This window comes from Thalassophryne amazonica, chromosome 6 (genome assembly GCF_902500255.1).
Source record: "Thalassophryne amazonica chromosome 6, fThaAma1.1, whole genome shotgun sequence".
In the NCBI taxonomy this organism is placed as follows: Eukaryota; Metazoa; Chordata; class Actinopteri; order Batrachoidiformes; family Batrachoididae; genus Thalassophryne; species Thalassophryne amazonica.
Window position 1 is genome coordinate 51,638,738 of NC_047108.1, and position 15,141 is coordinate 51,653,878.

General features: G+C 38.7%; 1 protein-coding gene across 2 annotated transcripts in view; it reads right to left on the minus strand.

The window, feature by feature from the left end:
- gss (glutathione synthetase) overlaps positions 1-15,141 on the minus strand; it is an 81,795-nt gene that overhangs the window by 26,190 nt on the left and 40,464 nt on the right. For both annotated transcript variants that reach the window (XM_034172169.1, XM_034172168.1), the window contains exons 8-10: positions 12,067-12,144; positions 8,910-8,979; positions 2,380-2,574 (exon numbers count right to left, since the gene is read on the minus strand). In XM_034172169.1, coding sequence (XP_034028060.1) covers positions 2,380-2,574; positions 8,910-8,979; positions 12,067-12,144 — 343 coding nt within the window. The remainder of the gene's footprint in view (positions 1-2,379; positions 2,575-8,909; positions 8,980-12,066; positions 12,145-15,141) is intronic.

Genomic DNA, 15,141 nt, shown 5'->3' on the forward strand with positions numbered 1-15,141 from the left:
CTTTAAATCCATAGTGCTGCTCATTTAGTATATGATGTTTGGATAAAATCATGTAACCTCTTAATGAATATCTTTTCCAGAATTTTTGAAAATTGAGGTACCAGTGAGATTGGCCTGTAGTTTGAAAAAACATGTTTGTCACCAGATTTGAACAGCGGAATCACTTGAGCTATTTTCATTTTGGAAGGAAATCTCCCAGTCACCAATGACAAATTACAAATATAAAGGTTTAACAACACAATCAATAATATTTTTAATCTAATATATACCAAAATGAATGCAATAAGTAGATTTTTCCCCTTTAGTTTATGAACTATGTCAATTATTTCATATTCATCAGTTTCTCTGATAAACACTGAATCCGGCAGATTATTACTTGTACTGTTATCCCAACACATATTAGAAGGTACAACTGAGTTTGCTAAATTTTTCCTCACATTAGCAAAATAATCAATAAAATGGTCTATTATAGGTTTCTTTTCCTTAACAATTGTATCAGTATTTGTGTAAAAATATGTAGGATAATCTTTGACAACTTTTTTATTTTTGATAATTTCATTTAAGAGCTTCCAAGTACCTTTAATGTTTGTTTTATTTTTTCCAATAAATCACTGTAATACTGCCTTTTGCTAGACCGCATAATATTAGGTAAATTTGTTACTAACGTGGTGAAAATTTCATGTCAATAGCACCTTTAGAAATACGTATATTAATTGAGAAAAATGGTGATGTGTTCAAGACTTATTTTACCTGCTGTATATACTTGGACGGTGCAAGTTTTGCATTTTGCATCACCACTTATCCAGCTTCATCATGAAATGGTATAGAGGATTTTCTTAAAAAGAATTGAAAGTTCAACTACAGCTTGCCAATAGGCACATGGGAGATGCAAGCCTAGATTTGATCTGCTTTGTTGTATAAAAATTCTCTGCTCAACTCGACTATGATGTTGAGTGGTGATGTACAACCCCAATTCCAGTGAAGTTGGGACATTGTGTGAAATGTAAATAAAAACAGAATACAATTTGAAAAAGCCTCTTCAACCTATATTCAATTTAATACACCTCAAAGACAAGATATTTAATGTTCAAATTGATAAACTTTAATGTTTTTGTGCAAATATTTGCTCATTTTCAAATGGATGCCTGCAACAGGCTTCAAAAAAGTTGAGACAGGGCAACAAAAGACTGGGAAAGTTGATGAATGCTCAAAGAACACATAATTGGAAACAGGTGAGCGTCATGATTGGGTATAAAAGGAGCATCCCCAAAAGGATCACCACTTTGTGAACAACTGCGTGAAAAAAACAGTCCAACAGTTTAAGCATCCAAGCAACATCTTTTTCAGGGACGTCCCTGCTTATTTCAGCAAGACAATGTCAAGCCACATTCTGCACGTATTACAACAGTGTGGCTTCGTAGTAAAAAAGTGCAGGTACTATACTGGCCTGCCTGCAGTCCAGACCTGTCGCCCATTGAAAATGTGTGGCGCATTATGAAGCGCAAAATATGACAACGGAGACCCCAGAATGCTGAACAACTGAAGTCGTACATCAAGCAAGAATGGGAAAGAATTCCACCTACAAAGCTTCAACAATTACTGTCATCAGTTCCCAAATGCTTATTGAGTGTTGTTAGAAGGAAAGGTGATGTAACACAGTGGTAAACATACCACTGTCCCAGCTTTTTTGAAACGTGTTGCAGGCATCCAGCTCAAAATGAGCAAATATTTGCACAAAAACAATAAACTTTATCAGTCTGAACATTACACATCTTGTCTTTGTGGTGTATTCAATTGAATATAGGCTGAAGAAGATTTGCAAATCATTGTATTCTGTTTTATTTACATTTTACACAATGTCCCAACTTCATTGGAATTGGGATTGTAAAATGCAAAACTCATACTATGCACAATGTTTCCAATCGCAGCACAGAAGCCAAGAACATCTTTTGGGTTGTCATGAGTGTCTTGGTGGCTTCCGTCACTAGTCTCTTTTCTGCATATTTCCTTGGTTTGTGGGAAGTGCCTCCTCCATACAAATTTACCATACTGTTTGTGTTTCTTAATAACTGAAGTAATCAAAGTCCAAGATATAATCATACTAAAGGGTGCACTTACTTATTCACACCCATGTTGGTTGTTATATTTTCATTTATTTTAATTAAGAATGTAGATATAATTTTTCACTGTGGGTTTAAAGGGCATCATTTTAGAAATCTGAATGTAAAAAAACATTTTCTTTTGATGTCATAAAAAATTTCAAATGTACAAAAGTTCGAGGGTGCACACATTTTTTTCACATCACTGTCCCTCCCCCATAACTTTTGTTTGCAGGAGGGACAATTATAGGATAAATAGTGTTCAAGGCATCAATCTCACCCTGTCTAAAGTGTAGAGGCCTGCAAATGTTGCTCTGATCTGCTCAACTGCTTCAGGCTGGTCGGGAAAGAACTTCTCCAGAACCCCAGGTCTAGCCAGTACCTGCTGGACCTTCTTGGTTCCAGCAAGGTGAGTGCTGATATCTGGACATTTGACAGCCAGAGAGCGCTCCATCAGAAGACGGGCATTCCAAGTCTACAATTCAAACAACAAAATTAATTTCCAAAAATTCTCTGCAATGTTGTAAATAATACAAAAAAGGACGCAGCTGAGATTCATTCTAACTCAAAACTTCTAACTTCTATCCTCAAAACAGTGGCCTGAAATATTTTTACATGACAATTCAATTGAAATTTTATTTACATAATGCCAAATCATAATGGAAAAACTCCCTCTGGTGATAATGAGGAAGAAACCTCAAGCAGGCCAGACACAGAGGGGTGACCCACTGCTTAAGCCATTCTACAACCACTGGCAATAATTATGGAATCACCGGCCTCGGAGGATGTTCATTCAGTTGTTTAATTTTGTAGAAAAAAAGCAGATCACAGACATCACACAAAACAAAAGTCATTTCATATGGCAACTTTCTGGCTTTAAGAAACACTATAAGACATCAAGAAAAAAAAAATTGTGGCAGTCAGTAATGTTACTTTTTTAGACCAAGCAGAGGGAAAAAAATATGGACTCAATATGGAATAATATGGAAATATGGAATAAATTATGGAATCACCCTGTAAATTTTCATCCCCAAAACTAACACCTGCATCAAATCAGATCTGCTCGTTAGTCTGCATCTAAAAAGGAGTGATCACACCTTGGAGAGCTGTTGCACCAAGTGGACTGACATGAATCATGGCTCCAACATGAGAGATGTCAATTGAAACAAAGGAGAGGATTATCAAACTCTTAAAAGAGGGTAAATCATCACGCAATGTTGCAAAAGATGTTGGTTGTTCACAGTCAGCTGTGTCTAAACTCTGGACCAAATACAAACAACATGGGAAGGTTGTTAAAGGCAAACATACTGGTAGACCAAGGAAGACATCAAAGCGTCAAGACAGAAAACTTAAAGCAATATGTCTCAAAAATCGAAAATGCACAACAAAACAAATGAGGAACGAATGGGAGGAAACTGGAGTCAACGTGTGTGACCGAACTGTAAGAAACCGCCTAAAGGAAATGGGATTTACATACAGAAAAGCTAAACGAAAGCCATCATTAACACCTAAACAGAAAAAAACAAGGTTACAATGGGCTAAGGAAAAGCAATCGTGGACTGTGGATGACTGGATGAAAGTCATATTCAGTGATGAATCTCGAATCTGCATTGGGCAAGGTGATGATGCTGGAACTTTTGTTTGGTGCCGTTCCAATGAGATTTATAAAGATGACTGCCTGAAGAGAACATGTAAATTTCCACAGTCATTGATGATATGGGGCTGCATGTCAGGTAAAGGCACTGGGGAGATGGCTGTCATTACATCATCAATAAATGCACAAGTTTACGTTGATATTTTGGACACTTTTCTTATCCCATCAATTGAAAGGATGTTTGGGGATGATGAAATCATTTTTCAAGATGATAATGCATCTTGCCATACAGCAAAAACTGTGAAAACATTCCTTGCAAAAAGACACATAGGGTCCATGTCATGGCCTGCAAATAGTCTGGATCTTAATCCAATTGAAAATCTTTGGTGGAAGTTGAAGAAAATGGTCCATGACAAGGCTCCAACCTGCAAAGCTGATCTGGCAACAGCAATCAGAGAAAGTTGGAGCCAGATTGATGAAGAGTACTGTCTGTCACTCATTAAGTCCATGCCTCAGAGACTGCAAGCTGTTATAAAAGCCAGAGGTGGTGCAACAAAATACTAGTGATGTGTTGGAGCGTTTTTTTGCTTTTCATGATTCCATAATTTTTTTCCTCAGAATTGAGTGATTCCATATTTTTTCCCTCTGCTTGGTCTAAAAAAGTAACCGTTACTGACTGCCACAATTATTTTTCCTGATTTCTTATAGTGTTTCTTAAAGCCAGAAAGTTGCCATTTGAAATGACTTTAGTTTTGTGTCATGTCTGATCTGCTTTTTTTCTACAAAATTAAACAACTGAATGAACATCCTCCGAGGCCAGTGATTCCATAATTTTTGTCAGGGGTTGTAACAGTTACAAGGTTTTTACAAACCAAAAGAAACAAAAAAAAAAAAAAAAAACAGAAGACCAACAAAAACAGGGTCTGTTATTGAGATAAAAGGCTTAATCTCTGTCTCCAGGTGAATAGGTATGGCATCCTGAGGTCAGTCTGGCATGCTGGGGTACAGGGCCAGTATCCATTAAAGGCCTCACCAATACCTCAGACTGTGAGAAAAAGAGCAGAATCAGTCTGCTAGAAATAACTGCACCTAAGGCATTAATTCACCAGCATTAAATCAACAGGGAAGCAGAGAAATTACTAAGGCTGGGTATACACTGTACGATATTTTCAATCGTTGTACTTGGCTCCAGCTCAAACTGTGCGACAAAACCGCAGGGTTTAAAAGTTCAGAGCGCACGATTCATGTTCTCACACTATACGGCCCGATGCTCTGATGCAATCTGACTGCTCACATTGTACATTCAAAAACCACACGTCAGCTTTTTTTTTTCTTTAAAAAAATAATTATTATTTCATGCCTATCAGTGCGCACAGTGAGTGAAATCAGGTGGGGGGAGACTGAACGTATATGCGCGCGCACGCACACACAACATGATGACAGCAACATGATCCATGAGAGGACAGTAAAAAAAAGAAAACATTCATAACAGGTGTTGCTACTTACACTGTTGTATAAATAAACTATATTTCATACGGCGTCTTACAGCTGTGCAAGGTGTAGCAACTTACTCCCTCATCTGTCGTAAATCCTGTTGTCTGCTGTGTGTGCACACGCGCACATATACGTTTAGTCTCTCACCGCCTGATTCCACTCACTGTGCGCGCTGATAGGCATGAACTTTAATATGATATTAGGTTATTGCGAGGGAACACAAACATAAGACTTTACATGAGATCACCGTTTGCTCTCTCCGGTGTTTGCTCATGGACAGTGTGTGAGGTAATCAGTGCGTAGACGCTTGTAGCACTGCTTCAGCGGCGCGGAACCCTCACGAGTCACGACGGCCGACCAAAATATCAAACAGGTTTGATTTTCATCCGACCATACGATTCCTGATCGGGAGGGGGTCGTGAGATGTTAAACGCAGCTCGTTACTCCATGTAGACTGCACGATGCATGATTAAGCTGAAACTCAGCGCGATCCAAAAAATTCTCGCACGAGTGAAAAATCGGCTGAAAAAGGGCCAAAACTCGCACAGTGTAAGCCCGCCTTAAGGTGGTTACCAGCAGCTAGCCCTGGGCTTCACTACCGTCAGTGATAGGCACAGCTAACCAAAAAGTTAGCTTCTATAATAGAGATGGGTATTGATAAGATTTTATCGATATCGATGCCATTATCAATGCCATTATCGATTCCACTTATCAATCGGATTCCTTATCGATTCCCTTATCGATACCTCTTGTGAATTTTCGGTGTACTAAAAGTAGGCTTTACAGGTTTTTTATGTCAACAACATTTTAAATTGGTCACTGGATCCTTGATCTCTGGACATAAATAAAAACAAATAAAATCTGTAATTTGTCAAAAGCATTTCCTTTCATACATTTTGGCATGAATATCTCCCCATACCTCTGAGCTCAGCCAGCTGCTGCACATCAGCACAGGACGTCTCATTTTTGGAGGAAAAATGTTTTGATCGATTGCAGTTTGTATTACAATGTTTGGAAAGAGGTGTCATTTGATTTAAACAGCTTTTCTGTAATTTCATTCCAGTAGTATTCTGCAGCAGTTTTCTAGCTTGGCAGATAATTCTGGAGGAAATCACTAAAGAAATTAACAAATTCAAAATATGGTGGAGGTGTAAGAGTCACTATGTATTTATTTATTTTCATTGTTAGTTGGTTTCATATTTTCTGTTGTGATTTGTTTCAGGTTTTTTTTGTTTCTTTCTCTAAAATGGTATTGTAGCATTATTAGTTATGAGTTATTACTTTTGTTGTTGTTGCCATTATTAATATATGAATAAAAAAAAATAAAAAAAATACAGTTTGACTCTTTTCCGACAACAAACGCTGAGCCATTAATTATTATACAGAAAACATGCACACAAACGTGCTGAGATGCAAACAGCTTAATGCTAACTTTAACACTGAAAAAGCCATAGACATGCTAATGCGTTAGCATCGGTCCCGTTTTTAAGTTCTAAAATACATCTATCAACTGTTTCATAAGACCGTAACAGGTCGGTTTAACATTAAAAAAAGTAAATATTACTCACAGACATATGCTCTTTAGGGTTTTTAGCGGGGAAAAATTAAGATAAAGCAAAATAAAACAAAGAACCACGAAGCAGCTGGTCGGATCAATGCTTCATTACTTCAAGCTTCAAAGAAGAGCCGCGCTGCAGAAACAGTTGATTACAGAACCACTGCAGGGTCTGTAATCAATGTAGAGACATGATCATTTTCCTGACAAACACCCCAAAAAACAATGCCACTCTGAAGGACCAATAAGAGAATCGTTAAGCAAAAAGGTTATTGATGTCGTGGATCAAATCATTTTTTAACGATACCCAAAAGGAATCGGTTCTCGATCCCCATCCCTATTCTATAACCGTTAATCCGTTAACTGGAAAGTTAACTCTTATAAAGCTAAACCAATAAATCCTTAAAAAATTAGTGGAAGCCAAAGATAAAAGCTAAACCGATAAATTTCAGTATTGACTTTGGTACACTGGCAGCTACTGACACGAGTCAGCACTTCTGTCGCAGATCCACCTTCTCTCAGCAAGAGACCTGGTGACCAGAAAGAAAGGAGGGAGGAAAAAAGATAATTTATCTTCACACATACATACCTGCCGGAGTCATGCACACACAGAATTTTGACTCATGGTTATAATTTTAAACAAGCTAATTCTAGACAAGTTGTTGAAATTAATGTCATGTCTGTCATTTTACAAAGTGAAAATATTACCTATATGTTTTAGTTTTAAAGTAGTGCACTGATTTTGAAGGTTTTAGTGTTTAGATACACATGCCGCAATGCATTATGGGAACAGTTTCCTGGCACCAGCAGTGGTTGGTTGGTCAGTATAACCATATACTGAAATGTGTGGTAGGTTTTACAAATAAATTTGTATTTGGAAATGTCACTTTTTCATTTGTAAAAAAAAAAAAAAAAAAAAAAAAAAAAAGGCTATTTGAAAATTCAAAATCCTGTTTGCTAAGTGATTCATCACTTTTAGCGAATGTGTGGCAAATGCTCTTCTTGTCTTTTTGCCATGAACACTGCCATCTACTGGCCAGTAGATGGCAGTGTACACAAGCACTTAGTAGATGGCAGTGTTCATGGCAGCGTGAAGAGCTTTTTTTTTTTTTTTTTTTTTTTTAAGTCAGTAGACATAGAAAATATGCAGGGCAGGTGCCCTCTAGGAACAGGGTTGGTGACCTATGGTGTAGAATTTTGAGGGAAAAAAATTAATTTCACCTCCAAAATTCAGTGGAGTCTTCCATGCCTGTTAAGTAGTTTTGACATAATCCTTCAAAGCCTATAAAGTGAAATCTTGATCACCTCCAAAATTTAATGGAGTCTTCCATACCCTAATATGTATTTGTGGTCAAAGTTCTGTCAAAATCCGTGCAGTAGTTCTGACGTAATCCTGCTAAAAGTCAGACAAATAAATAAACACAGATGACTTTATTCCGTCCTTGGTGGACAGAATAATAAAAAATAAATAGCTATCTTATAAAGTACTTGACAGCAATGCACAAGAATCCCTAATTAAAAGAGCTGAAAATACCGAAAAAGAAACTACTCATACTCATGTGCAACTTGTATATTTGTTCCTCTTCAAGAGCATTTTTTTTTGGCAGGTGTGACATACTCTGGTGGGATTTATATTTAAAAAAAATGCAGGAACTAAAACACTGGTAACAGAGCTCCGTGCTTGCATTAAAAATAGTCCCTCCCAAATTTTATAATAAATAGCTGAGAATTGAAAGGTTTTGCACACAAAAAAGCTGCCTACATTACCAGTATTTCTGTTAACATTTTAAATCTGATAGAGCTTAATAACTATAGCATTGTGATGACAGTATGGAAGCAAAGAAGATTTAATCTGACTAAAACAGTTTAATTTTGAAAGCCTACTTAAAGACATTTTGCAGTTCTCCATTGAACTGTAAAACATGGCCTACCTGTACAATAAACAACTTTTAACTCTTAAAGCTGCATCTAAATGCATACAATAAAATAAATGTGCATTCACAAACTAAAAGAATTTTAGACAAACTGTCAAAAGAGAGAAAATTAACATTCTGATTCAGACTTTTTGAATTTTAGCATCTGTAAACATGTACATAACCTTCATTCTCTTCTGCCAGTTGACACTGAGGTTTTCATTTTAAAGACAAATAAAGGAAAAAAAATAAACCTCTTCAGAAGTGTAGTTCTGAGGCATGTAGCCATATCTGAAGTAGACCACTGCAACCTCTTGGCCATCACTGAAAAGACAGTCACATTACTTCACAAGAAATCACATCTTCTGAGAAGTCTCACTTAAGTCAGTCTCCCACTGCAGATGTTTGGCCCCGATCGCCTTCATGATTAAAAAATGAGGAAGTTGGGCCCAATTAATTACAACAGAATTCCAAAGTTGTGTTTCACAGTGTTGTACACAGGAGCTTCTGGGCATCCTCACATAGGCTGCGTGCCTCACGGAGACGCTGCCCACCTCACAGAAACGCCACCTGCCACACGGAGACGCTACTCCATTCCCTCACACACAGCCATTGAATACTGATGCACACTATCACTGCCTGGTCTGGTGAATGAAATTACTCTGCTCCAAAACAGAAAACAATTTGCTCTCCATTTATTTTCAGCTTTTAACTGCAACCTGACATAAAAAATAACTCAGTAGCCAAAAAAAAAAAAAAAAAAAACACAAATTCTGACTCACTTGGTATCTGATTACCCCCCCAAAACTGTACATCATCGGGTGTCAAAAATTGTCAATGGGAAACTGGCGTTAGTGCTACAGTGCAATCAGAAACATTGATATAAGAGGCAGGTTTCCATTACTGTCCAAACTTTGAAATTTGAAATAGCGAATTAGAAATATGCTAAATGGAAATGTGTACAGTGGTCCCTCGCTATAACACGGTTCACCTTTCGCGGCCTCGCAGTTTCACGGATTTTTTTTAGTGCAATTTTGCATGCTTTGTTTTTTTTTTTTAACAACGCATTGTGTTCTGCATCCTTATCAGGCGGGCCGGTCGCGGCACTGGTCGGCATCACCGCGACTGCTCTCACTGCCTCCGATGCGCTTTCTGCGGGCTCGGTAAACGCAGCAGCGGGCCACTCACACCTCCTGTCTGCTGTGTGGAGCTGCACCAAATCTGGCAACAGGTCCAGAGACTACGCTCGCCGTTTTGATGCGGATGTTGACTGCAGCCGCAGAGCTCCGTGGCCACCGAGAGAGGACTTGGATTCTTTGCGGGTCCCTCATCCGTACCTCCGGAGGCAGTGAGCGAAGGGAGTGTTCTGCGTGTGTCTGTTTATAATCTTTTCACCCAGAAGAAAAAAAAAAAAAAAAGAGAAAAAAAAACAGTGTTTACACAGGAGAGAAAAGTAAGAAAATGTTAATACCTGTTTGAGAAAAGTGTATAAAGTGTGTAGTGAGGGGTTTTACAGCCTTAAAACGTCTATAATAATTGTAAAAAAAATAGCGCTGACTACTTTGCAGATTTCGCTTATCGTGGGTTATTTTTAGAACGTAACTCCCGTGATATGCGAGGGACCACTGTATTTCTAAAACTCTCTAAAATATAAAAGGTTTTTCAGGTGATTCAAAAAAAGCCATATTACACAAACTTGTATGGAAATGTTTTTTTTCTGCCGTCAGAGGTCACGTGGTGTACCAGAAAGAATCACATAACATTCTAAAATTCAAATGTGGTAGGTGTGGATGGAGTAATGACAGCTTGTAAACCTAAAAGATAAAGTTCTGCCAGTGTTGGATTTTTTTAAAAAAAGAAGAAAATGGCAATACTTAGGAGGGTTAGCCATCATCGCTATGTCTACTACAATTACAGTTCTCCAAGAACCTCAGTGGAATGACAGTTATCACGAGAGGACAAAACCCAGCAGTCGTATTCCATCACTCAATAGAAACACTGCTATTTCGTCGTGTTTTGTTGAAATTCTACAAATATTGCTGAACTTTTGTGCAGATCTATAATGGAAACCCAGCTGATACACTTTATATATTTATTATTAGTTACTAAAGCCGGCCACTCACTACACAACAATATGATGTGCTTGTGCTTCATAAATTTAATGTGGTAACATAAATGTAATGCAGAAATATATTTTTGCAAATCTATTCATGCAGAAAAAGACTAGCAGGACCTGTGCAGTGTGCACAGCATGCACAGATTCTCACATCTGTGGCATATTCAGAGCTCTGTTATAAGAAAAATAATAAGATAATTTTTCAGAGATTTGAGTGGTTCGTGCACATAAGGTAACCATCTGCCATATTACCCAGTGCACATACAGGCTGATATATAAAATAACATCCTGTGTCAGAGGCTTTACTGGGTGTGTGGATAATGATAAAAGTAAATGTAAATTTATTGAGCACAGAATAGATGCTTTCACAGAAATCAAGGTGCATCATGTGCACAACATGAGCAGCAACAATTATTTCAGTATTTACTCAATGAACATAAATTAAATCAAATCATGGAAAATATATAACAGGTGCATACAATAAGATTTCAGCAATACTTTTTCCATTTTCCCCATATCTGGCCACTGCAGGCACACCATGAATATAGAGTGTTTCAAAGCTGTCAAACTATATTTGTATTCTTTCAGCTGTTCTTATTTGTGGTTTACAAACAGAAACAAACATCTCTTCCTCCTCACACAGTCTTGAAGGAAATTTGATGGACTTTAGCCACAGGTGAGTGCTTCAAATTTTTACTTTGGTTGCTCCTGTTTTGCAAGTGAAACTGTATGTCTGTGTGCATGTGAACACACCTGTACGGCCCTCTGTGTGTCTCTGACTGAAATAACATCTATGTAATGGAACACAGTGCACGTGGCGATGCACCATGGGAAATTCAGTCTTGGTTCATCATAGAAAATTTAAACATGATCAAAATGCTACATTGTGGTTTGATCTCGCCGACACACACTCATTATGCCGGTGCTGTGCACATGTATGATGGTGGCAAAACTCACATTCAAATTATATCATCATATTGTGAGTGGCTGGTTTTAGTTTCAGTTCTGTACTCCAGCACAGTGGATCTGAAATTTACTTTTCAATTTGTTGGGGAGAATTTACTTAGGGTCAACAGTGTAGGACTCACCCTGTTTCGAGATGACCCGTTAAATTCGGAAAAAACAAAGCAACAAAGAGAAGTGAATAAAAAGAAAATCAATTAAAACAAAAAATGAGCAAACATCTGTGCATTCATTCCAAAGCTACAGTCCTACACTGCTTGTATGACATATTTAATGTGTTTATGAAAGTTTATGATGCATAAATTTACATTCCATAAAAAAAAAAGACTTACACAAATAGTCTTTTGTCCTGATCGAGGGATCCAGTTCTACAGACATCATCAAATGTCCTTCTTACTGATGGGATGTTTCTGAAAACACATTGACAAGAAACAGCTTGCTCAGTCAGATTATGAAGAGTCTTTAATAAAATAAGCCTGTTTCTTAAATACCAGTTATAAGCTGAAAAGCAAAACTAAATTAATTTACAGGGAGTTGAATTTTGAAATAATTGACACAAAACGAGTCCTGAGCACTTGTCAGTTTTTCATTTGCAGACATGACAGAATGACTTGAAGCCATCCACAAGCCAAAATGACGAAGTGACTGACAAAATATGGATTTTGGTCATGGATGACCTTCGCGTCACCATACAAGAACTTGTGGAGGATGTGGGAATTAGCCCAGGTTTAGTGCATTCCATTTTGATGCAGGATTTTGGCATGCTGAGAGTGTCAGCGGTGCAAAAGCAACTGCACCTGGAAGTCCTGCGGCCGCTCATTCTGCTCAGCTGAATCAGGCTTTCCTGGCCAAACACTAAACTCCTATACTGTGACTCGTCAGGCTCCCTACTCACTCTTACACACTTCTCCATGCAGTTCTGCCATTGACGGAAGCATTTTTGGAAGTCCTCTTTGGAAGGGTGTCGAGCTGGACCATCGCATTCCACATGATGTGTTCTCACAACTCAAAATCAGGTCACTTGAGCAACCAAAAACCAGAGAGCCATATCAGGAGAGTATGAAGCCTGGCGAATTGTGTTTGGCCAGGAAAGCACCCACTACAGCCAAAAGTCATCATGCTCTAAATTTCTTTGGAGAGCCCTGTTGCTGTTTGGCATCATCACAGGGGAGCCAGTATAGATCCGCATTAGCATTTGGCAGTTTTACACCAGAATGCCAGACATTTTTACACTGGATGCCCTTCCTAGCACAAGCCCAGTTTTATCTGGGGAAACAGGCCTCCCATCCAAGTATTAATCAGGACCTCCTCTACTTAGCTTATGAAATCTGATGGTATCATGCTCATATAAAGCAGAGCAGCTGCATGGTCACCACAGCAATAATGCTGAACATTTGATTAAGCCCAAAAAGTCAATCTGCCCAAACATATCTAGAAAATTTTGAGTTAATCAATCAATCAATCTGATTTCTGGTACTGTGTGGTGAGTACAAAGCCAGTGGCATAATGAACATGACAATACATCTCCCCCCACCCCCAGTCTTCGGCACAATGATAAACTTCCTCTGGGATTGTAAGAGGTCCTCCAGTCGGCAGATAGCCCTTTTTGAGGAATGGTAGTTGGAGCAGCATTCTAGTGATTATAAAACCTTTCCAGACTTTAAGTTTTTTTTTTTTTGTGGTCTGTGGGAGTAACTATAATGAAAAACAAGAAACTACCTGACAGCACCAAAGATCATGTCTGAGTGGGGACATGACTGGTTGTGGTATGAAGGAATTGTCCACTGGACAGTGACACCCAAGTCCAAACTTGATGTCCCTCATGTAGGTGGGCAACTGGTACATCAGGTCTCTTAAAAAAAAATGACCATCTTCCATCACTGTCGAGGAAGCTTGGAAAGCTCCACATTGCAGCAGAAGTGACCTCAATGGTACACAGACCTGGTTGTGGCCAGATATTGATGGGAGGATACACCTACTTTATTCAGGTTGCATGAGTGTTTGGCATACAGTCATAATGGCAGTTGTTGTGGTGGACCAGCTCCTTCTGAAGATGTCAGATATCAACCCCATCAATGACCATATTATGAGGCTCAGACTTTTGCACTCTTTAGTTGTCATAAATGTTGCCTCATTGTACTCTCCAACTGTGTTGAATGATATCTTGATGAGGGAGCAATTTAATAGCAGGTTCACTTTGTGAATGATGAGTACCCCATAGGTAACGTGGTCACAGGCAATTTCAGTGTAATCAAAGGTAGTTAGAATGACTGAATTAGTCCCTACTGATGTGACAATTCAGATTCCAATGGTTCCTTGACCTTGCAAAAAGTTGGGGCTAAACGTTACTGGAACCTGGGTCTCAACATCTGGCGCAAGACTGCTAGACATGATACTTCAATACCGGTAGTGTAGCCAAGTAGATGAATCATGTTCTCATGGGAAGGCACTGGATAATCCTGCAGAGACTACAGAAGAGTCCTATGAACTCTGACCATATAGTACTTGTAAGATTCTCTACAGACTCAGCTGTATTACCACACAGTGACATATGCTTGGTGTTCAAGGTCTAAATTGGGTTAAACTTTCACAGTTTCACAGGAGTCCACCTGCAGTCTGGGTGGAGGACTTGCAAAAGAGGACAAAACAATGACCCAAATGGAATGTAGACGTTTGTCGCCAAGTGCTTGCTCACAGGGGGTCGTTTTGACAGTTGGGGTTTTTCTGTGATTATTGTATGGCTTTGCCTTGCAATATGAAGCGCCTTGGGGCAACTGTTTGTTGTGATTTGGCGCTATATAAATGAAATTGATTTGATTGAGTTGAACTTGTGTTTCTTCTTTTGTTCAATTAAAAAAAAATAAATAAATAAATAAAATTGGTTGAACTTTGACCGCGTCAGCCTGCCGACAAGCGGCAACACGCGCTCCCGTCAGAAGTGTCGCTTTAGCTCGGCTTTTGATGCAACGCTTCTGACGCCTCTAAAAAGCAACGCGTCTCATTGAAAATAATGCTTTTTAGACCGATTCTTGACGCCTCTGATGCTTCCGACACGTGAAAGGCCCATTAATCTGCAATAATGAGTTTGAAATAGCGCTGATCAAAATAATGAAGATAAAATCTATATCGGATTCCTGATCGGGATGCAACATCCGATTTCGATCAAGTCTGAAACCACGATTGGGCCTGATTTCCAATCATGTGATAGGCTCGGGACGTCCCTACTGAGGACATTGAATATCATCCTAAAGGTGTCCTGACACTTGAACAACTTTGATCCACGCACTTGCATGCACTCTGGCGTGCACAAGAGTACACTTGTCTCAATCTCATGACTCAAAATAATGACTACTGGGAATCTGTTATGGGCAAGAAAAGTCTGCCGTTTATATTTCACACAGTACTTT